This window comes from Cottoperca gobio, chromosome 20 (assembly GCF_900634415.1).
Source record: "Cottoperca gobio chromosome 20, fCotGob3.1, whole genome shotgun sequence".
NCBI lineage: Eukaryota > Metazoa > Chordata > Actinopteri > Perciformes > Bovichtidae > Cottoperca > Cottoperca gobio.
In genome coordinates this window covers 1,560,422-1,585,328 of record NC_041374.1, presented here as the reverse complement: position 1 = coordinate 1,585,328, position 24,907 = coordinate 1,560,422, and the positions used below count along the sequence as shown (strand labels likewise).

At 43.0% G+C, this 24,907-nt stretch overlaps 1 protein-coding gene across 3 annotated transcripts; it reads right to left on the bottom strand.

Annotated features, from left to right (window-relative positions):
* Positions 1–1,119: 1,119 nt before the first annotated feature.
* abcd3a (ATP-binding cassette, sub-family D (ALD), member 3a) lies at positions 1,120–12,028 on the bottom strand. Of its 3 annotated transcripts, none has more exons than XM_029457872.1 (23): positions 11,676–12,028; positions 10,387–10,423; positions 10,177–10,275; positions 9,373–9,461; positions 8,668–8,737; positions 6,678–6,775; positions 6,336–6,459; positions 5,837–5,893; positions 5,609–5,751; positions 5,462–5,531; positions 5,296–5,365; positions 5,027–5,124; positions 4,689–4,780; positions 4,485–4,576; positions 4,327–4,399; positions 4,172–4,235; positions 3,975–4,052; positions 3,821–3,886; positions 3,629–3,718; positions 3,310–3,429; positions 3,128–3,232; positions 2,865–2,921; positions 1,120–2,691 (listed from the first exon to the last, which is right to left on the bottom strand). In XM_029457872.1, the coding sequence occupies exons 1-23, from the start codon at positions 11,711–11,713 to the stop codon at positions 2,614–2,616; spliced, it is 1,908 nt and encodes a 635-aa protein (XP_029313732.1). In that variant the 5' UTR covers positions 11,714–12,028; the 3' UTR covers positions 1,120–2,613. The 3 variants fall into 3 exon arrangements, with proteins under 3 accessions (XP_029313732.1, XP_029313731.1, XP_029313730.1); XM_029457871.1 differs by lacking the exons at positions 8,668–8,737; positions 11,676–12,028 and adding exons at positions 7,430–7,499; positions 11,444–11,653; XM_029457870.1 differs by lacking the exon at positions 11,676–12,028 and adding an exon at positions 11,444–11,652.
* Positions 12,029–24,907: the final 12,879 nt, after the last annotated feature.

The following is a 24,907-nucleotide window of genomic DNA, read 5'->3' as shown; positions in this document are numbered from 1 at the left end:
CACATCACAGGTAGGCTCTCAGTTAACTTGGCTGATAAGACAGTTTAAGTTTAAAAGGTATAATATGTAACATTAAAATGTCTAAACGTGACTTGACCTATATTATATATTCGAGTTGTGAACTTAGATCGTCCCAAATGTTTTTCAAACCCATAATGTTGTCATGGTAACGTCAGTTTCATATCACCTTTGCACGTGTCAGCCAGAAGCGGTCATGAATTGACTTTCTTATCCAGGTTAAAGCCACATTTCTTTTTACTAAAAACACTTATTTAGCTCTGGCTGGTTTTAACCTGATAAAGGATTTTAGTCATTGGCTGTCTGGATCTTTAAGTTATCAGAGATACAAGCACACGTCAGCGCTGTGTCCGCACCCTGCGAACCTCATCAGCGAAACACTGAGTTTTAACGTGAAACTGCTTTAGTCAGCGTTTTTACTGGTTTCACACACCAGGTCTGTTTGTTTTGGAGAGGAGGAGACATCGGAGGATAATTCGGCTCCTTGTTAAAACCTCCTGAAGGTTTGGATTTCAAGTTATCAGAGAAACGAGATGAGGAAACATTAGCGAAAATCACTTAAGGTGAGCAGTTATTACTGTACTCTAAGTAACAAGAGCAAGTAACTCCTGCAGGAGTTACTTGCTCTTGTTACTTAAGGTGAGCAGTTATTACTGTACTCTAAGTAACAAGAGCAAGTAACTCCTGCAGGAGCAACAAAGCAGCTGTTTTTATTCTGTCCACTTCCATATAGTGGCTGTAATGAATATGAAATATAGTTGCTGTTAGCTGGGATTTAGACACACTAGTTATTCTTTAATGACACTGCAGTTTTTCAAATCACAGATAAAGAGCATTACACTCTGAATCCCAGCTAAGCATTTATTGACCAGGGCTCTGACAACACACAGTGTGACAACTGAATCAACTATCTGATAGTTCCTGACCGTCACAGAACATCTAACAAATGTTTGATGGACACTTCACTAAAGCAGGAACATGTTGTAGTTGTGTGTGCAGTCACAGCAGAAACCATCTGGATTACAAGACTTCCATCGATCCTTGACACACTCGTCATCTTCAACACGTAAACCCACAAGAGAGAAAGAAAGAAAGCTTTCATACGGCTTATTACTTTAATGCAGAGTGAGATCATAACAACATTATTATCCATATAAAACCATGGGCATGGGCTTCTTTACACGTTCACACTTTCAGAATAAAGTTACAGTATACAGGTGTTGTACTGGCAGAGGGAAGGACCTCGTCTGCACATGTACCAGTGATGGACTGACCGAAGCATCGGGTCACTTTAGACCCCCGCTCAGTCTGACATCCCGAAGCATCGGGTCACTTTAGACCCCCGCTCAGTCTGACATCAGTTAACAATACAGCACTTTTAATCCCACCTCTCAAAAAGTGTTAATTACATTTTTAACTGAATTACACAAACGGGAAAAGGTTAATAACGAGATTATAATAAGAGGACAAAGCCTAATTATTATACTTGTTTTGATGACGTCATCATTAACCAGCTGGATTTGTTTCATTGTGTCCCGACAGACAAATTAATGGGAGAAATCCCAACCATTACAATCGTACAGCTTTGATCTAAAATAACCTACAGTGGGGAGAAAAAAGGCAACAATTGATTTTTGCTGAACCATTTTATAAACTGTTGGAACAGAAAAAATAAACTATATTGTTCCCTCTTTATTAGGGCTTTCTAGCCATGTTTACTCATTTAAATTACATTTGTAATCATTAGCCTGTCCGTGACTTTGACGCTTAAAGCCCAGTCAGGTCACAGAGCGGCTCTGCAAAGTTAAACCCAGTCTCATGTGCTGTTGTGGAGCAGGTCACAGGTCACTGGACACTGGACACTGGACGATCGCTTCCTACTTCCTGTAATGAGGAATGTTTAAAATACTAACTCACTGGAGCGCAGTGCTGGTGACGGTCTGCGTCTGAACACCGGTGCTGTTGGAATATTTAGGCAGCAATGAGGTCAACGCTGAGGACCCCAGTTCATGAGCAGCATTGTGTTCCTCCCTCTGGTGAGTTGGTATTTGCAACACCCCCCCCCCCCCCCCCCCCGCCTGCATGCCTGAGTGACGGACGTGTTCCTGCTCCCTCGCACAGAGCAGAGCGCCGTTTACTCCAGAGGCTTCCAGTGAGTTTATTCTGTAGCTACAGAGAGCAGCGGTGCTTAACTTTTATCATCATGTGATCATCAATCATTACATCATCTCGAGATGACAAATTGCACTCAGATTTAATCTTTTTAGTTTTAATTTAAAGCCATTTCTAGAGAAACTCCGTCTCATTATGTCAGATGAGTTTTATACTAACCTCCGTTATAGTTCTAAGGTTAGAGCACATGGGCAGAGATGATTAAAGCACATACTGAATGGGTAATGTGTGTTTAGAATGAACAGGTTAGTGATTAGACAGGACTAAAGTCATGATTTAAATAACAGAAAACAAGGTGATAAAAGAAACTAAATGATTAAAACACATTATTTTTCTAGTTTTAGCTATTTCTTCTGTCTCAAGTGCAAAGAAGTGGACTGGTTTCATCGGAGCAGTGCATGGCAGACGGACATCAGCGGGTAGTTAGGAGCCGAACTCCACCGTTTCCTCTGTGATGGGCTTGAACTCGTAGTTCCCTCTCCCGTCCATGTGGAGGTAATACTTCATGACAGATAAAACAAAGTCAGTAAGAAAGAAAGACGACGTCTAAAGGCAGCGGCAGCGTTCTAACAAGTGCGAGATGGAAATATGTGGAGAAGAATATCCGGAGTGGGACACGAGAACAGAGAAGGAAACCTGCGGGACAGTAAAGCTGGGGAACATTCGGTGCTTACCTCGTGGTGCTTCCACAGAGACTTTCTATGAGACACTGTGAACAAGGAGATGCCCACCTGTGGATCAAAGGAAACAACTAGTACTGTGCTCCACACACACACACACACACGACGTGTTTATCAGTTCTCCTTTATGCCCTTTTGTATCGTCAAACTGTCCCCGAACAGAGCCGTGAGTCAAACTAACAATAGCTCACAAACATCTGTGTACATTTTACAGAAGTGACACTTTGCAGTGCGTGTGCGTGTGTGTGTGGTCGTACCGTCCTGCAGTGGCCGTAGATGAAGTCCTCCACATCTACACTCACTGCGCTGGTGCACTCATCAAGAATAGCAAACTGGGGTTTATGATAGAACAGTCTGGCCATCTACAGACAGGAACACACACTCAGTCATTACTACATATGACCCCCCCCCCCTCTCTCCACCCTGAGTGAGTCCTTACAGCCATCCTCTGCTTCTCTCCTCCACTGAGGACATCCATCCAGTCCTGCACCGAGTCCCAGCTGCCCTCCCTGTCCAGGATGTGACCCAGCTGAACGTTGTCCAGGTACTCCTTCAATACCTAGACACACAGACAAGATGTGTAGTATCACTCACACACACACACACACACACACACACACACACACACACACACACACACACACACCACACACACACACCACACACACACACACACACACACACACACCACACACACACACACACACACACACACACACACACACACACACAGTGTGTGGCAGAGAGCCGTGTCTCACCTGATCAGCGATGCCTTTCCTCCTCTGGTCTTCATGAGTGTCGGGGTAAATGACTTGGTCCCTCAGAGAGCCCAGCGTCATGTAGGGTCTCTGTGTGAACACAACAGGTGAGCAGCAGCTCGTCACAGTTCAGTCTGAACATGTCTGAGAGAGATGCTATCCTCAAACATTCAACACAAGTCTCTGGGTCACCTGAGGAACGTAGAAGAGCTTCCCTCGCTCGGGTTTTGTCAGCTTTCCTCCAAACAGCGGCCACAGCTTTAAAAACAAAACATACACACTTTATTGATATACCAAAGACGAACACACACGTGTAGGACGACTTTAAAGAGCGACATCTTCTCACCTCTCCGAGCACTCTGAACAGAGAGCTCTTCCCACAGCCGTTTGGTCCACACACAAGAACGTTGGTGCCGGAGTTCACCTTCAGAGGACACACACACACACACACACACACACACACACACACAGTCTCAATTTAACAAATCCATGCAACTCAATATTTCAAACTAATTCTTTAATGGAGTGGAGAATGAGCTTCACCTCAAAGGTGAGGTCTCGGATCAGAATGTCTCCATTGGGAGTCGCTAGTGGGGTATGCTCAAACCTGCAAGACACAAAGCATGCTTTACAGCTGAGCTCATGAAAGGAAAAAAGAGATGTGCCGCTGTGTATTCATGGCAGGACAAGAGGCCTACTTGATGAGGTGGTCTCTGTTGATGACTTGTCCACTGCCGGGCACCAGCTTCAGCTTCTGTTCAGTGTTCGAGTCTAAGAAGCACAAAGCAAAGCTCCAGTTACCCGAGAGGAGAACTTCTTCCTGTTGCACGTCTTTGCCATCAGGAGTCACGCGTACCTTTGTCCTGCTGGGAGACCATGGTGCGTTCATATTTGCCAGCATTCAGCTCGTTCAGGACTTTCATCAGTTCAGTGATACGAGATGTGAATCTGTGGGGGCAGAAGTTTCAGTTCAGAGCAGATCCTAAAAATAAAGTTCATCACATTGGACTAGTGGCAACTATAGTTCTGTTACAGCGTGTTCAGACGCTGGAACACTCACCCTGACAGGCGAGTCATCTCTCTGCCAGCGAGTACAATCCTGCCCAGAGCCTGGGACAGTCTCAGCAGCATCCTGCCACTCTGGTAGTAATCCTGCAGAGGTCCAACAACAGCAGATAAACCTCAGAGCCCTGAGACACACGTACAGATGTACATGTGTAGTTCTCCCGGGGAGTCGCTGGACTTACGTCCCGATGTTTCCACTTAAAGTCAAAACTGATCTCCAAAGAGAAGCATTTACTAAATATCATTCCATCAATTACCAGGTGAATCTACATGGTCATACTTAGGTGTGTGTGTGTGTGTGTGTGTGTGTGTGTGTGTGTGATTTTCTCTGACCTCCAGCAGCACAGAGTGTGTGCTGTTCAGGTGTCGGGGGTGTCCCGGGGTGAGGAACGGCCGGCTAACCACCAAGTAGCCTACTACAGTGGCCAGGTCTGCAGAAAGAGATGAGGACACATGAGGAAGTATAAAGACACATAAATGTGTGTTTTCAAAGTATAAGAAACATCTGATGCTAATGTTCAGGTTGATACTCGTGTGTTGGGTTTCTACAATACATACGGTCTGTGCTGGGACACCTGTATCCCCCCCCTATATCTACTCACACTTGGCGATCATGCTGTCCACAAATCCCATGGAGCAGCGAAAGAGGATAAAGCTATGCAAGTGGTCCACCTGGAGCACAACATAGTGATGAGAACATATTCTGGAATTCATCTGACTTAATCAGCTTGTGATGTTTCTCCGACTCGCTGCTCAGCTGTTACTCACCAGTTTCTTGAACGTGGTGTGAATGGTCTGTTTCTCCCTCATGTTTCCGTTGTAGAAGGCGATCTCCTCACTAAGGAGAAATCACAGGATGTGTTGTAGTGAACAGCTGTACAGGCGTTGGGTGTGAGCAGGGGAAGCTGTGTTTACCTGTTGGTGATGAGGCGAGAGTTGACAAAGCGGTACTCTCCCTCGTACCGCTGCTCGGTGACTGTCATCTTTCCTATGGGTCGTCTCAGTCTGGTCAGAAACAGACCTGAGATCAGCAGGTAGGCCATCATGACGGATGGGCCCTAGATAGGGGGAGGGACACACAACAAAGTCACTTCCTGTTTAGCAGTGTATTGTACGACCATAGACTGAAGAGAACCTGCTTACCTGAGCACCGATGGCACTTGTCAGCTTGAAGATGTACAGACCGATATCCAAAAGAGGCTGCAGGACAGACAGATGTACAAATGATAAATCTCAGCTGGTATATATTGCTCATAATATCATACGTGACAATAACACAGGACAGTTGTTCCTGTTGGCTGCACTGCTTTTTCCTAACGTCATCCTCGTCATCGTGTGTGGGCTGTACAGTCTACTGCGTGGGGGATTAGGGCGGGCTGGGCAGACCGGGTACACGGCCTCAGCAGCTGGAACATATAGGCAATGACTCTGTGTAACCTCTAACTCACAACACACGAGGTTCTGTAAATATCCAAACACAACTCTTCTGTCCTGTGAGAAGTAAATGCACCCTTGTTGGACACTTGGATAAAGGTCATCCCTCTTCATTTCAGCACAACACTCGGTACCGTTTGATGCTCCGACATCGCAGATTTTACTTTCTGCAATAACAGAATTGTGTCATTTGAATAGATCGTTGCACCTTGCTGAGGTTTGAGTAAAGGTCCACCACACTGTTGCAGAACTTCTCCACATCCTGTGTCAGTAGCTGGTCTGCATTGGCTATCCTGTTGTCCAGGTTTCCCATTTTGTAGTACGTGAAACCCCTGAAGAGGCAGAACACACGGCGACGAGTCAAAGACAGGAATCATCTCCAGGTGTGAGTCACAGGTCAAAAACAGGAGACCCTTACAAAGATTACTTATTCCTTCTTCCCCCGCCGGTACAAAAGGTCATCATGTTGCAAATTGCACTGGACTTTGATGACATTTCAGTCCAGGGAACAAAGCCTGGGTTAGGATTAGAAAGCAGCTTCAGTACTTACTGCAGGTACTGGTCGTACAAGTTCTTTGTGAGCCTCTCACGGAACCTCAGCTTCAGCTCGTACAGACCCAACTTCAGGAAGTTGTTCACCAAGGCTATCTGGAATGACCCGGTCACACAAAACAGACATGTATCCATCTCTCACTATCAGCGCTTGGCTTCAGTGCGGCTGTAAAGGTCACAGGGTGTGTAGGATTCATGCGTATTGGTTTTAATGAGAAGCAGAGGATAGGGAATGAAGAAAACATGCAAGAGCAGAAGAGTTAGTGGGATTTTACAAGAGAAACTCACAATTTAAAGAATAAGGCTGAAGATAATATACGTTTAAGCCACAATGAATGTATCCGAATAACAAGATCTCTATTGTTGTCCAAAGACGATTAAAAGTCAGAAAGTATTGATCGACAGACTTTGTTGCTTTTTGTCTATTCATTAAATTTGGTGACAATTAAAAAGAGAATACAGCCTCATCATTTAACATGGAGGCTCGTGTTAAATCAGAAGAATGGGAGTTTTCTTAGTGCATTAAATGATTGAATGAAGATAATCCACCATCACCAGGAAATGAGTAATGACACAGTCTCACGTCAGGTCTCCTCTGTACACTATTCACTAAATTAAACTGCTGAAAGCTATGTGCAGGATTATGAGCTGCAGAATAATATATATAGAATTTAAAGCAATTAAGATCACACTTAAGAGTGTGGCAAGAATAAAAAGTAAAAAAAAACAAAAGAATAAGAACACACTTACAGCTGGCATGAATTTGATAAAGCTGAACAAGAAGGTCTTGAAATCTTTTGCAGAGCGACCGATAATTGCGCTGCAAACCACAACATGCACAGAGATGAGCGAACATGGCCGACAGAGTCTGTGGGACAAACACTGAGACTCGACAAACTTCAGTTTCGTTTGGAACCAGCTTTCTCAACAGCTAAAGAAACAGAGTGACAGCGGAGTCCTGACACTGACGAACTCAGGAATAACATTCAACTTGTGTTTGTCCGTGTTGGGTTTGTTGGGACACGCTGACACGTTGGTGTCGTGGAGCCTTAAAATAACTTCCATGTTAGCCTTAAAAGTAAAAATATAAATACATTTAAATTAATTAAATATAAATATAAATATAAATATAAATATACTATATACTCTATATAAAATAAATAAATAAATATAAATAAATATAAATATCATATATAAATAAATATAAACTATATATATCAAAATACATATAAATATTAACATACTATAATAATATATACAATATATATATAAAAATACATATATATAATATATATTAAATATTTATTTAAATGTAAAAATATAACATTTAAAGTTATTTATTTAAATGTAAAAATATATACATTTAAAGTTATTTATTTAAGTAAAAATATATACATTTAAAGTTATTTATTTAAATTTAAATATATACATTTAAAGTTATTTATTTAAATTTAAATATATACATTTAAAGTTATTTATTTAAATTTAAATATATACATTTAAAGTTATTTATTTAAATTTAAATACAACTTTTTCATGGATAAATCAGCAAAATAAATTCAAGTTTTAGGCTTTTTAATTGATGAATTTAACACCTTCAAGCTGATAAAAGTTACTGTGCAACATGTTTTTATTCTGCTAGGAGGCATCTGTAATGAACTGAACTGTATTTAATAATAATTGCGTTTCATTTTCCAATTAGACACAATAAAGAAAAGGTAATTCCTGGATTAAGTTGCTCATCCGTCAGATGAAAAGTCAAATTATTAACAAATAAACATAAATTGAATGGAATTCCATGAGAAAATGTTTTACGGTTAATGTCTGCCAAATCGATTATTTTTTACCACCTGGTAAAATCCACAGGTCAGAGTTATGGAAGTGAATGTCGTCCTCAGACGGTGAGTGATGGGAAAGCACAAGACCACACTATCACAAAGCAAGATTTAAAACCAGCACTTCTGAGAGCACCATGTGTGGACAGTTACCGCTGGTATGACTGATATGTAGGAATAAAAGTGCTTCTTGAATAGACTGCTGTCTCTGCTTATAATACCGCTGTGGAGAATCAAAACAAAGTCATCAGTTCCTGCAAACAAACAGCAATGCATGATGGAACATTTGCTTTTTAAAGGCTGGACACAGCAGAAGCAGAAAGACAATCATACGGTTATTTTAATCTGACGATAGAACACCGACAGAAGCATCGGAGTTCTGCTGAACGGCCCACATTTGAATGTGGATCAGGAACACTTTTACACGGGCCTGGCTGAAATATGAACCATTAGATTAAGACGACTTGCAGAGACGGCACAATATACCATGCACAGTTGGAGGCTCTAGTTCCAACCATTACCACGACACGTATCTGTGGCGTGTTCTGCTCCGTGTCGCTCGCTTTTTCTCCGCACAAAAGTATACATTTCTCTAACTCGGACTAGGCAAACGGACGAGTGCTTGTGAACGCGCCCTGAGGTATCTGGCTCCGGCCGCCAGGATGTTCATTCATCTTCACGCCACTGCTTTGTGTTTGTTTTTCTTGGGTGAGCTCACACTTTAAAATCACATGTGCTGAAGTACCGAGCCAAAACAAAGAAATGTCCACTGTGCTATACTCGCAGACTGCACTGACTGTACTTAGTCAGCTGTGGACTTATTGAACATTAACATGGTCTGTGAGCATGAAGTCTGACCTTTCGATCATGGTGCCGTTCTGGATCATCCAAACGTCACAGTAGGTCCTGGCCACCAACATGGCAGCGATAAAGGCGAGGTAGCCGGTCTGTGGACAAGACGACAACCACAGAATAGTTAGTAAAGCCTGCGAAACATAAAACCCTTAATTGTCCCAACCTTCACTCTGCTCATATCTACTAAACGCATCAGATAAGACTGAACGCAACCAGAGGAGCCATGTGGCTGTGGCCTTGGCTTATGGAGCTGATGTATGTGTGTCAAAGGGCTCAGCGACATTTTGAATAGTCCAAGCTCATCTGCCATATTACAATTAATACAATCTTGAGACTGAGCAGAATCTGCAGAACTGTTACAGAGTTCAAGTCTAAAGATGGTGACATGGAAGAGCATTTCCAGCATAGGGGTTACCACACAGCGTATATACACACACACACACAGCATATATACAGATAGTGAAGCCCTGTTAGTTCAGACAACAAGCGCTGCAGTACCGCTCCGTCCTCATGGATAACTTCTCCACTGAATGTTCTCCTCTGGCACGCAGGGAAGAACAGCAATATGTACACAAAACATGCATTATGTCATCACTCGACATTATTCACAAGCTATTGTCAGACTTGTTTTGTCAAGTTTCCTCCAATTTATTAAACTTGATGGAAGCAGTACTTGTTATTTTTGTACTTTGATCTTCGAGAGACATATCCCCTTTCACTACTCATGAGATCTCATCATTTAAACATCTGGAGAACTGCTGGAAATATAAACACGGTAAAGACGATACCAGCAGATCGGTGTCATACCTCCATGCAGCAAACTCGAGGTACCATGATCCGCAGAATCTGGCATATTCGCCCGAAGAAAACCTTGTCCACTGCTGCACGGTCTTTTTTGCCATCTTTCTGAATGAAGAGACACAACAGAAAGTGGGCTGTGATGCAACTGCAGCTAACTGTGTATGACAAAGTGGAAACTTATAAAGCTTCAGACACGTGAAACTGAGATCGACATACCTCAGTGTTCTGAACTAGTTCTGAGCCTCCTTTTTTACTGCAAAGAAAGAAAGAAGAATTAAAGCAGACGGAATATATTGCTGATTAAAGACGGTAGACTGCGAGCAGGTTTGGATGGACACACGTGCAGGTGAGTGACACGACACACAGCCCTGTCAATGGTTTCACATGTTTGCACTGATCTACAGGGGGGGCGGGTTGTTCGACAACAAAGCACCAGCAAACACAGGGAAGGAAAACAAGACTGAAGCAAGTTAACATATATAAACAATGCAAATCTGTGTTGTGTAATCATATGTGCGTAAGCAGATTTGTAATTAAAGTGCAAAACAATCACTACTGAGATTTATGAATGTGTACAGGAATCAAAATGCATTCAGGTAATTTTACCTGTCCTATTTAAGCTTGCATTGTGCCAGTAGTTACAAATAGTATTTATATAACCTGCTGCAGGGTCAGTTGTGTAATTTCTTTTGTCTCCTCAATTCATATTTTAAACTGTTTTTTTAGAATTTAAAAACATATTTTATAATTCTTATGTATAATGTTATGTATGTATTATTACAAGTGGCACATAACATTTGTAAAGTGTTTTAAGATACACTTAAAGTATTTATTTTATTCTCTCAAAGCGAGACCACTGAAAGATTAGAATAACTATGAAATCCATATGCAGATCAACACGGAGATATGATAATAGGGGAAATAAGTTAGTGCCAAGTTAGCTAAAGTTACACAACTCGGGCATGCGTTAGTGTGCATGCAGCAGTGTGGTAAAGTGAGTTTTCTGCAGGACAATGACATTCGTTGTGTTGGCATTTAAACTGTCCGGATCAGAGAGCAAGGCGGACAAACTGCGCAGGATCAGAATCACCAGGTCATTAAAAAACATGGAAGTGAACTCAGGAGTTTCCCAGTGGCAGGTTGCAGTCACCTGTCAGTATGGGGAGCTTTCAGCTGCTAATTAGCATCCTGACAGCGGTCACAAACTCATCTGAAAGCCGCGTTTTCTGCGTTTCAAAGCAAATCTTGACATTACATACTGCCGCACGCTTACCCGTCTTGTTTTAGCGTCCGTCTTCTGCGTCTCAACAAGTATAAAACCAGCAAAATACCGCCTGCCAAGGAGGAGTTTTTCGCTGTCACATATTTACTGAAAGCCGCCATGTTTCTGACACTACGACCATGGATGAATAAAAAAGCTGGATACAACGTTGGAGGCGGAGCGCCGTTCTTTCTTATGAAGCGGCGCATGAAGGCAAAACGGTTCGACATGAGTATATAATTACCCGGATCTTCCGGCGTTCTTCCGCATCCATGGGCCCATAGAGCATGCGCACTTGCGTTTTTGTTAAATCCCGCCTCTCGACCCAGCCACATGAATGGAAGAAAAATAACTCTGGATTCGGCTAATAGCTCTCTTTTAGGACCTAATGATTTAAATAAGGCATATTCAAGTGTTTGTATCGGTGAGATGATTTACCACAAAATAAATGATACGCTAATTTACAGATGTTTCTTTCCCAATGTAAGTCAATAGGGAAAAGTATTGTTTGGGCCCCATGGCATCACGTGACTGACACGGAAGTTGTAATTCTAGGGTTTGACCACTACGAAAGTTTGCTTCAAAGCCTGGCGCACTTCCTGGGGGCTCTGTACTACCAACAGTTAATCTTCGACCCGCTAACACCCTCCCACTCCGTGTACAGTGAACTCCGTTTGCGGTCACACTCTCCGCTGAATGAGGCCCTCTTATTTAAGGGGTGTAGGGTGTAAATAAAGCTTTGGGACCAATTTCACTCACTCCTGGCAGAAACAGGAACTGTCTTTTTTCGTAACCATAGCTACGTATCAGCATCTCCCGGAAGAGAAATAATATTAAAATGAAAACATTTGTCGTTTTTAACTTGTGTTTATGAGCTGCTTGTTTTTCACTAGACACGTGTAAATATAAAAATACAATGTAACCGTTCAGTTGTTAACATCTGTACGACAATATTTAATGTCTTTGCGCAATTTACGAGTCAATGTTTGCACGGAACTATATTTACACAGCGTGTTCCATGACGGACACCAAACACCGTTGCACGTCAGGGCAGCTCGTTAAATCAGGACCGATCAGTCTCGCTGTTGGAGGATTAAATAACCCACTTCCACCTCCCGCTATTGGGTTTGAAGCGGCTCATAATATGGCGGACCCTACACGCGCAGTGGGCAGGGAGAGGGGGGGGCAGGGATGGAGTTGAGCCTTTCTCTTCTTCTCTCATTTTAAATGTAGTGCACACAGCTTGACGGTGCATACCGCCACCAACCGTACAGGAGTGTGTAAATTAAATTCTCCCTGTTTCTCATACTGTATATTTTATATCTGTTTCAGTCCTCATCCCACTTTTTCTGCCACCTATGCATTCCTGTCTTCTTAATATGCTTTTCCTTCTACTCTGCCACGTGGCATTGGCACAGTTATTTAATTTTGTAAAGCCCTTTTTGTTTAGCTTATCCGGCAATCCCTTTCAGCTCCTTGTGAGCTGGAACACGTCCACACGTCCACACCTCATCTGTGAATTAGTAAATGTTCTCCTAATAAATTTAGTTGATTGTACGCTTTGAAGGAAAAGCTGTTGAGTCTGATCAAATCACACCCTGTTAGGACCTGACCTCTTCAACCCATTGCAACACAATAATGACACTCTGCTGATAACTGGAACGCCTTCGAAGGCTCTTGTTTCAACTCCCACTTCATTCTCTCCCCACTTTTCTACAATATTCATCCACATTCGTCTCTGGGAAAAGCCAAGTGAACGCTTTTCTCTCCTCAACTCCAGCGGTGTCTCTCCTGCTACAAGTAGAGCGGCAGTTAGTGGGATTTGATTTAATCGTCCCCACACAGAAGTCTTCTTTGTAGTGATGTCTTTCTCTCATGCCCTTTGTTTATTAGAGTGTTTGTCTGCACCCTAGTGGCATCCTGCAACCGCTCCTATTAGGTCTTTATGACTTCTTTTGCACTTTGCTACAGTTCTTTGCATTCAGGGCGTCCACTTCATACGCCTGTTGCTATCTGTGAGCAGTTTAAATCCAATATACTGTGCAAAGCCTAAAACAAGAACCTTGTGTGCATGGTGTAACATAATCTTATCTTAAAGTCCACTGACCAACTTGTTAATGTCATGGAGTTTCCGTCTCTGGTGCCAGTTTGTGGGAGACATTGTCACCAGATATATTGTGACAACTGAACAAACTTCGTCTGCTGCTGTGAGATGAAAATGCTAAATAGACCTAAAGATTTGTAATCAGATTAAAAAGCACAGACAGCTTCAGTTATTAGTCTTTTTAATAACCTAACATTAATTATGACACATTCGTGAAAGAGGTCAAGTATAATTCATGAACACGTGACGCTTGTTTAAAGCAAAGTGGCAGTGCAGAGAGAAATTGAGATTATTTCAATCTGCCGCAGATTAAATATTGATACAAAGATTTCCCTCAACAACACAATTCTGCATCGTTCAGTCACATTAATGGTCGACTTTACAGTCACATTCATATATATTCCAGGCAGGAAACAATTCCCAGAAGGAGCTTCACATCTCAGAGAATCCTTTAAGTTCAGTGACGTGAAGGGATAATGCAGCAGGGCCGTGTAGGTAGTCGAACATGAAGTCAAGTCTTTCATTCTGTAAGTCGAGCCTCTACAAGTGTCCCACCTCGAGAGAGGACGACAAACTCACCTGGTTCAAAACATAACATTCGCACAGAGGCTCTTTTTTAAGGAGGTCACAAACTTTACGGTGCCGCTTTCTGGTTCACAGCCTTCTTGTAACTTTGCAAGTGATCCTTAAAGTTCTTCTTCTGCCTCTTTTTCACTAACGGTGCCAAGAACGGAGGAACCACAGGAACTCAGTCAGGAAGTAGAAGTCCATTTTTACGTATTCCTGTTTCATCTCCACTGCGTAACAACATAACACTTCTTCTTCCAGAACGTTTGGCAGTGTGTAGCTGTGTGCGTGTTTGCCTCGTTAGTACTTTGTTAGTTTTAGGAGAGGCCTCATGTTGTTTCTGTTTGTTCTCAGGTTGACTGAGAGCCCGTCTGGAGGCCCGACTGTCCGTTGGTGCCTCCGACAGTCAAAGGGCTGATCTCCGTCAGGTTACTGTCGGCCGTCGAGTCTGTAACAGAGGAAGAAAAGGTTTCTGGATAAGAAGATGAAGAAACAAAGGTAATAAAATGCGGCTTTAAAAGCTTTTTCTGTTTTAATTAAAGTACCCGTTGCGTTACTTATGTTAGGCCTCTCTAGTTCTCGCATCGTACAGGCCTACCCGTTTATTGTGTCCAGCTAAAACTAAATGGGTTCCAACATATGTTTGCTCGTCTGCTCTTCAATGCAGTTATTTTGGGACATAAGTTTATTCACTTCTTTGCCGAGAGTTGGAAGAGCAGTTAGCTTATCTTAGTTTAGTTTAGCATTAAGGCTAAACGAGGAAACAACAACAACAAAGGTTTTTTTTCCACCTTTGGACAGAGATAAGGTAGGGTGATAGGGTGATGTTTACGTCGCCGCTATCGGAAACAGCCGACGCCGTGTTCTGACGTCACAAGTAGAACACAGTCCACCAGCTGAATACACAGACTGCACGGCAGGCGTGGCGATGTCGGACTCTGGCTCGGATATTCCGACAGAATTGAGTGACAGTGAGTCGTCAATAGACTCGTTGCACCTTCAAGAAGAGGCGTTTATTGAAGAGGATGCCGGTGTCGTGGATTTAGATCATGCGGGCGAGTTTAACGTGGTGGAAACAGAGCAGCGCGAGACACAGTATCCAAGATGGAGACACAGACGGGAGCGGACAGGCGGATGAACGTGACGGTGAATCTGGATTCCTGTGCGGCAACAGAACACAGACAGGTATATACATTTGACTATAGTTCATAGAACTTCCCAATAAATAGTAAATACATCATAACAAAACGTAACATTATCCTCGATCGTAAATAGATCGATAGCTTGCTAGCGAGAATTGTTATGAACCCGACTAGTTGTCCGCAAATTGCTCGATCGCTAAATATTCAATCACTTCTCTACTTGGACACATCGACGTCTGTAAAGCTTGATAACTTGATTCTCTCTCAAAGTTTCTGCGGTTGAGGTTCTATCGTTGTGTCTGATGTCAAACGTCATATGTTACGAGCTGTATATAAAGCATTAGCTATGAGCTAACAAACAGAGCGGAGGACAGCGCTGCTTTATAAAGTATAGTCTGTGTACTGACTGTCTCACGGCTGCCTATTATTCTGAATATTACATTTTGTGTACATCTGAAAACTGTACAATTATGGAAGCAAGCTGCTGCCAAGAAAAGGATGTCGTGGAGGAACTCAATGAATATGAGGGACATGGTGCACTTTATTAGAGTCAATAACAAAACTCAATGTCAGTTCAGTGATTTGAGTCTTCTTCTATGCAGCACAACAGCGTCGCTCTTGTTTGGTTCTTCCCACCGACTGCTGAGTGGAGCTGGGACTTCCAAAGGTTCCTCATCAACATTGCTTTGAGTCTCGGTCAAGAGTTCAGTAACATACTCTGCAAAAGAGATGTTTTATAATCAAGCATTATATATTATATGTATAAATATAATATAATATGTGTATCTGTATCTTACATATCAATATTTAAATATTATGATGCTGACCTTTGGAACAACCAACATGGATTGGAACTTGCAGTCCAGCTGACCTGACACGTGGTCGCGCCTGCATGGACTTGTTATGTCCGTGGAGGGGGATCCGTCTGCACAAATCGTCGGTTTCATCGACGCACTTGTCTTGTCCATAAACGCGACATTTTATCCTCTTTTGGCCACAGAAAGCTAGATTTGGAGACGACCCCACATCGCTTCACAATTATCCTTGGCGATCGATTGTTGTCCGTTCTTTCTCGTGATAATTGACGCTTCAACGCAGACCAACACTGGCGGCGCCCGAACATTGCCGAAGTGGATGCTCCCGGCGCAGCGATCGATTGTTATTAGCGGAAGTCGTTTTAATTCTGTTACAATCGTGATTTATTAATATATATATATATATATATATATATATATATATATATATATATATATATATATATATATTAGGGCTGTCGAATTAACGCGTTAATTTCGATTAATTAATCACAGAAGAAATAATGGTTACAAATATTAACGCAGATTAATCGCGCTCCTAGATGCCCCTGACTTTTGGTCCGACAGCACGGAGCACGGATCTGATAGCACCCGTCCCCGGCGCCCGTCCCCCCGTCGCACGGAGCTCTGACAGCACCTTTTGAAGTAAAGTATCACGTGACTGAGACGAGTGTCAAGAGACACAGACGCACAGACAGATGTATCCGGTGATTTTTCAAAATAAAATATTTTTTTATTCAATCTTTCTGTACGGCCCGGTACCAAATGACCCACGGACCGGTACCGGCCCGCAGACCGGTGGTTGGGGACCACTGTACTAAATGACCTGTAATGTAATGTAAAAGATAAGCCAGCTGTTTCCCTGTTTCCAGGCTTAAGCTACGCTAACGGCTGATTTTATATTTCATTTATTTGTTTTTGCTGCCCTTTTGTTGTTTGTAAGGTTTCTCATTAAAAAGAAAGTTTCATTCTTAGTTCAGGTACCATGAAGTGTTGGAGACTCGTGTCCTCCCATTAATATCAATGAGGGTAGGTTAGCAGTGAGCGTAAGTTATTCTCGGGCTCCATCTTGTGTCTGGGTTTGGTAATGCAGCTGATATTTGACCAACCTTTGACGAGATGCAGCTCTGTCACCTCTTCAGGGTCGTTCCTGGGCTTTGAGCTGCCTCCTAAAAACAGATTGGACAAACACAATGATGTGAGAATGACAATAATTTACTCTGAATTCAAAACAAACACTTGTACAGCCTCTAAAATGTGATTTAGCACATCTAAACAAGTCCTTCATTTAGTGACGGCCTACATTTCCTAGAATGCATCTTGATAACGCTTTATAAACAGGCATGACCCAGATTAGTGGTGACTGGTGTGGATATTTACATTCCTTTATGAACACTTATTTTCTGTTTATAATCCATTGACACACACACACACACACACACACACACACACACACACACACACACACACACACACACACACACACACACACTCTTTGACAATCTTTACCTTTCACCTTCAGGTAGGCCAGCATGCCGGCCAGAGCGAGAACCAGCACTGCCAGTACCAGACCCACAATCCACCAATAAGATGGCTGGTCTGAAGTACTACGCATATCTGCACACAGGTACAAAGTACTATTACTACTGTATTAAAGTGACACACATGAACTAAAGACATGGACGCCTGCAGAGAGGTGGGCGGTCTGTGTTTGAGCGCAGTACCTTTAATAAAGAAGTTCATGCTTCAACATGTCTGTTTGATAGAAAGTGTTTGTTGACCTCACCGTTAGCGCTGTCGATGGTGACATCGGTGCGTTCGGTGTGAGTGTTGCGAGGCACAGAGAACACGCAGGTGTAGCTGCCCGTGTGCTCCGAGTGTTTGGGGTCCATCAGTCGCAGGGACCCGTCTCCAAACGGGACCCTGAAGCCGTCCAGCTCCACGTGGTTGTCCCAGGGCGGCGAGGAGACGCTGTTCCCCGACTGGCTGTCGTAGGTGAGGATGTGGGAGGGGTCCTCGCCGTTGGAGAAGCTCCAGTGGAGGAAGGGGTTGTTCAGGTAAGGAGGGGCGGAGCAGGGGACGGTCAGGTCCCTCCCTTCAGTTCCTCTTATTTCTACCAGAGAGCGAAGGCAAGAGACTTGATTTATAAATATTGTACGTACATCTGCACCATATCTAATGTGTCATATTTGATTTTATGTTCGCTTCTTTCATGGTTTTAGGAGACTATCGATGAGGAATATTGTTTTTCTTGGAAGAAACACGAGTTGTTTGCGTGCCTACATCCTTCAACATGAACCTGCTTGTCAGTTATTTGTACCTCTCTCCCTGAGTGAGGCGCTCCAGGCCAGACCCCCGTAGGAAGTCGTGACCTTACAGATGTAGATGAGGTCAGGTTGTCCATTCAGCCTCTTGAGGCGGCTGTCCACCGTGTACAGCCCGGTGACTTTATCGGCCAGCATGCGTGTGACCGGTCGGAGGTCCTCGAAAGTGGCCGGCTCGGTCGCCCAGGTTACGCGAGGGGCCGGGAAGACATCCCGGACGGTGCACTTCATCTCCTCGTAGCCACTCAGCCTGGACAGCTCCAGGGTCAGCCGTTGGATGGGTGCTGCACACACACACAAAGACACTCACAGCATGCTGAAATGTTTCCCAGCAGCCCCTGATGACAGACTCTAAATGCCAGAGCCTGATATAGCCTGACATCATCCTCATGCAGATAACATGAGAGCTCTGGTAAAACCATCCTACCACACACAGTTCTCACAAACACCTGAATGTTATTTTTAAAACTTCCAAAGTGCCCCAATGTTGCCTTCATTACAGAGCCTCCTCGAGGGTGTGTGTGCTAGAAAACAAATGGTGGCGTGGACATCTGTGTGCAGAAAGTAATTACACACCTGGTATTCAAAATAAAAGTAGGGAATTATACAATCAGACTAAGAGTCATACAGCATGTCGGCGCCTCTGGGAGACTTTGAGCTGAATGCTAACCTCAGCATGCTAACCTCAGCATGCTAACCTCAGCATGCTAACCTCAGCATGCTAACCTCAGCATGCTAACCTCAGCATGCTAACATGCTCAAAAGGATGGGAATGCAGAATGTCCTCAGTGGATGATTGTTTAGCTTCAATAGTTTCTGTCTGATGGAGAAACCTTTTCAACGACCAACATGTTCTCTGTGACTGCATTCTTTTCATAAACTCACCTTCCACCTTCACGATGACCTTAGCGTTGTGTTCGCTGTTCGAGGTGCGCACGTGACACCTGTACATGCCTCTGTCCTTCAGACCAGTCCTCTGGAGGATCAGCGTGGCGTTGCCGCGGGATATCAATTGCGGGAAAATGGAGGCACGGCCGGCAAACAGCTCGTGCTCAAAGTGATCTTCGCTGCTGTGTTCTTCCTCGCTGCTGTCATCGTCATCGTCATCGCCATCGTCATCGCCATCGCCATCGCCATCGTCTTCTTCCCGCTCAAATTTGTACACCACCACTTCCTGTTTGAACCACTCGATGGTCTCTTCGCTGCCCGGCTGGAAGCTGCAGGGCAGCAGGCACTCCTCCGAGACGAAGCACGTCACAATGACATCTGAAAGAAGACGAGGAGAGTCCAGGTGAGACAGTTGAGACAGGTGAGACAGGTGAGACAGGTGAGACAGGAGAGTCCAGGTGAGACAGGTGAGACGCTGCCTATCAGAAGTCCCTGCTGATCCAACCTGATGGTTTCATGTGGTTCAGACTGCAGTCCAACAAACTCACCTGTGAACCTACTGTGACGGTTCATCTGTCATGATCGTATCATACACTTGAACATACAGCGTCATATGAATGAACCGTCTGTGGGAACTGTGCATTTCACGTGTACTTTGACCTTTTAGTCTGTCTGACACCCCATCTGCTAACATGCAGGGGGCGGGATTTATGACCTATATTGCAGCCAGCCACCAGGGGGCGATCACGACGTTTCACTTTTAGGGAGCTGTGATGTCGTCTATCTTTTATAGACTATGGTTTCAAGCAGAACATGTGCTTTGATATCATGAACATCTTCTGGAGTCTTATTGAATGATCTCACAGTTTCAGCCAGCCATCATTTATCATACGTTTTAATATGTACAAATATAAAGTACTCCCTATATTTGTCAGTATTTGTCTCTGAGATGCAGCGGAGGAAAAGTACTTCAGTCCTCCACTTGATGAAATGTATTTAGTTATTTCCACCACAATGAACATTTAGTGACAAACTCTTCAGTGATGATGTGTGAAGTGAGCAGCGGGGAGTGCACAGCGGTGACACATGATTGACACAGAACAGGAAGTCACCGGCGAAGACACATTTGAGACATTGTGAACTTATTCTTTAAGCATGTTTAAGCTCTTTAGGGCACCACCCAAAAGTCATGTCGTCGTCGGCAAGAAAGGAACCTGTCTAAAGCCTGGAGCCAGAACAAGTTAGTCACGAGGTTCTCAGCTCGGATCTCTTGTTGGATTTTAGTCAAATGTTCCAGTCAGGAGCTTCAAACAGTGCGCGTCAAATCAGTTGTTTGCATGTGAGACTGTGAACTTTAAGTGTATGCTATTAGACACCAAACAATACATTCTGTCGCATATTTTCACACCCTGAAATAAAACTTCTTAGACGGGAAGCCATGTTTAGGGTTCAATATCTTCAGAAGTATAACTCCTACAGCCGTGATGTTTAGCAGGCCCACAGACTGAACGGTGTGCGACTCGTTCAAATGATTGAAAAACACAATTCGATCATATTCCTCGTTACTGGCCCTTGAAAATAAAAACACAAATAGTGCAACATTGGTGGTTCTGTGTACAAACAGTGTGTCCTGCTCAAACACACAGGGTTTGATGAACCGTTTCAGGACGACGGTTGGAAGACGCTCGAGCCAAAACTGGAATCACATCGTTGGTTTGCGGCCAACGTCTGTCAGATAATCATTTGTTTGTTTGTACTCCGTATGTTTTCGCATGAGTGCATGAAAGTTACTGGAATGACAACAGATGAATAACCAGAGGGATTAATTTGGTTTATCACCCGAGTGCTTCTTTCAGCACCGTCCCCGCCTCATTCCTCCACTGTGTTATGACTGACTCTGCCACTTCGTGTTCACAGCTGTTCCTGTCTGTCTTTGTGGCTTTGTAGTGACTCAGACCTCTGACTCCCACCTGCAGGATGTAACAAAGCAGCCAGCCGGTTCACCTGCCTGGCAGCCAGGTGACAGTCGGCTCCTGTCACTCAGCAGCGTGACATTTGGTGCCCTTGCAGAAAGTCTTTGTGCTTTTAAACAATCTGCTGAGCAAACACCAATTCCCTCAAAGTAGCCAACAAAGTGTGAACTTCACACACGCCATTATTTAATAACACTCTCCAATCCAGTTATGTACTTTCACTGATAACGAAGCAGATGAGTACTTCAAAAGGAGATTACAAATCTAGCGATAGCACAATCTTAATAACTTTCGAAATGGAAAGACATGTCAGGTAATGTCATCAGTCTCCAGAACAGTCGGGCTGTAGAGGTTTATTCCTTCCTGTTGTGGGAATGTGACTTTAATGTCATCGTCTTACGCTCGCTGTATTCTAGAGCTCTCTGTGTTTCTGCAGAGGTCAGTGGAAGGTCGTGTTCCTACTCGCTGTAAAGCCTTTTTAAAGCCACGGTCCCCTTCTGCCCGCACGACTTTCCAATGCCAGACACTTTGACGCAGTTATCGGCCAGCTTTGAACTTCTCTCTTTATTTATTCGTTACGCAATCATCTGTCACTTTTCAAGTCCGACGTCAGGAATGTCTTCCAGGAAAATGTGCTCTGTTATCTCGTAAATGTCTGTCTCTGGTGCGTTTGAACAATATCGCTTCTCTCTTCTGTTTCACAGCCGGCTTTTCAATCTGCCTTCAAGTCAGCAGCGTGGAGCGACGATGCACACTTTTCATTTTCAACTAAATGTAGAAATGTTTGGTAAGATGTCTCTGAACTTAGGTTCTTATTTAGTGGATGATATCTCCAACACATAGATTCTGTTGTAAAACTGTTCCACATCTTAGGAATCACATAAAGACAGTTTGAAAAGCAAAAGGGAAGGGAACTTATATAAGGTAAATATATTTATATACATGTCATGAAGAAGAAGAAAGGATCGGAGGAGCAGCTCCTTCGTGTCGCTCTTACATTTTATATTTAGCATATTAGATTTAACACATTAACAGTTTACCTTCTTCCTGTCTGTCTGCAGTGAAGCCCACATGTTACCTTAACTCTCAGGAATGATGAGCGGAGCTATAAACTAAGAACAGACTCTTCCTTGAAGCCCAGCTGCTTCACTGCTGCTTCACTTGCTGTGGTGGGAGAATATTTCCATCCTGAGTTCATACCTGACGTCAGGAGTTAATGTCGGGGAAAAGTTTGAATAAGCCATCCGAGTAGTTTGGGACAGTTCTCGCATTGCAGAAAGAAAGAAAATCCCCCAATTGTACAAGTTCAAGATGCAAAGATTATTTTACAAACTGCATTCTGTGGATCCGGTTCTGCAGAGAAACTCTTTCTCTGAGAGCGTTGCTTACAGATCGGTTAAAGCTGCCGGACAAAGAGGCGTTTGTGTCTTACCTGGGGTTTTGTCCTGCGTGGTGAAGCTGATACAGAGGAGGAAACAGGCCCAGGTGTGTATCACTGACATGATTTCCTTTCGGCTGTGCGCATGTACGACTCGGGCAGACACACAGAAACACACGCAGCTCTTCAGTCCATGCTTCTTTTACTGTGGCGATTTCAGCCGAGGGTTTTTTCTCTCCCTTCCGGCAGGTTTTTTCTTTCCTTGGATCTCTCTGGGTGGTTTGGCATCACACACACACATCACACACACACACACACACACACACACACACACACACACACACGGAAAAAGGAAGAGAAAAAGCATAATTAGAGGCACCTTCCTGATGAAATGGACACAGGAAGACATCCAGTATAGAACGTGACAGAACATGTGCAGCTTTCTGAGACTTCACGTTTGATCCTGCGATGTGCGGTGAGGATTCGTCTGTCTTCACTCTCAAACCCTTTTTCAGCACCGAAAAATAGAAGTGAGATTTGCAGCCGATGCCCTGCACATACTTTGCATCTGTTATATCTAATCCTCCGTATCGAGCCCTTCTTTCTATCTCCAGAGGTTTGTGAAGCGTGAAGGAAGAGGATGCATCTTTGTTCATGCACAATAAATCCTCTCGTTATCTCGACACTATCTTAACTCTCCAAAACAAACAGGTGAACTTGGTACCCGTCTATCAAAGAGCGCGCTGAAATGTGAAGTGCACGGCCGCTGATAAATCCGTCAGTCAGTCTTACTGGATAAGGAAGTTCACTACTGTTTAAAACAAAGAAAGTGAGTTTGATGATGATGAAGTGTTTGTTGGTAGGAGGGGAGCCGGGCGTGCAGCCGCTGACATTGTCTTCATGTGTTTACGTTGGATCCGTCCTGCATTGGCGCCGAAGCCAATTCCCTCATTAGGTGTTTTACAGAACAGAAGAAGCACTTTATCTCAGGTTTACTACCCATGGTTTTCCGTTGGCTGAAGAAGAAGGCCAGCGCTTGGATTTATTCCAAATATTTCCTCTTGGTAACAGAGTGAAAGTGCAGCAACGGCTGAGCGGGGGAGCGGGGGAGCGCCAACTTTTGTGTTTGCTTGTGTCCTGCAACAAAACAAGTTTGTCCATTTTTCTCAAAGAGCCGACGGATGACTTTTGTTCCTTGGAACAAAAAGACAAAACCTTTTGGTATGCACTGCAGAAGGTTTCAGGTCACAGTATCGGTGCAAGTGTGCAGGATTACACTTAATAAGTGATGTAACGGAGAACATTTGACCTTTCAGGGTCAGATGAGGTGAAGCGACGCACATTTCATTCTTCTTGCGTATACGTATAACATTGATTCGAGTTAAAACACAAACAACTCTTTCATTGGTCCCAGGTTATTTACAATGTGACATTAAAACTTTACAACAAATACAATCAAATACAATAAGTCAACAAAACGTTGACGATTTAATGACACCTTTTATTAAGACACTAACTATAAACCTTTCACCTGAGGTGCACTCGCACCTTATCTTAAACTCAACGTTCACTCTGTAAAACATTTAGTAACACCTTATTCTTTATTTATAACACCTATCAGTTATTAAGACGGCAGCCATAACTCTTTGATCTCAAAACAAGTTGTAGTCCTTAAACTTTATGCTGCTGCCCATCCCACGCAGGATTACGTATATTAAAATATATAAAAACATCAGCTTTAACTTGTTTTATATATATATATATATATATATATATATATATACTTCTCTATATATATATATATATATATATATATATATATATATACTTCTCTATATATATATATATATATATATATATATACTTCTCTATATATATATATATATATATATATATATACTTCTCTATATATATATATATATATATATATATATATATATATATATATATATATATATATCTTTGACTGAACTTAATGTCTTGTATGTGAACAACCAGTTCAGCCTCCATGAAGCATCTCCCATCAAGACGCTCACTGATTTAAGTTTGTGTGTCACCAGCTCATAAAATGTTTAAGTTTCTCTGCATCATCATCATCATCATCTTCATCTTCACTTCACTGCTCCTACACAGTTATAAAGTTCCTTCTTTTAGCTGCTGTCTGAATTGTTCTAGACCTTAAACTCCTCATACAAGTGTCCTTAGTCTTTAGTATGAGTAGCTGTAGTTTTCCTGTGAAAAAGCTCTGTATATAGAAAAAGCAATAACTTACAAAAGCTCCTGGA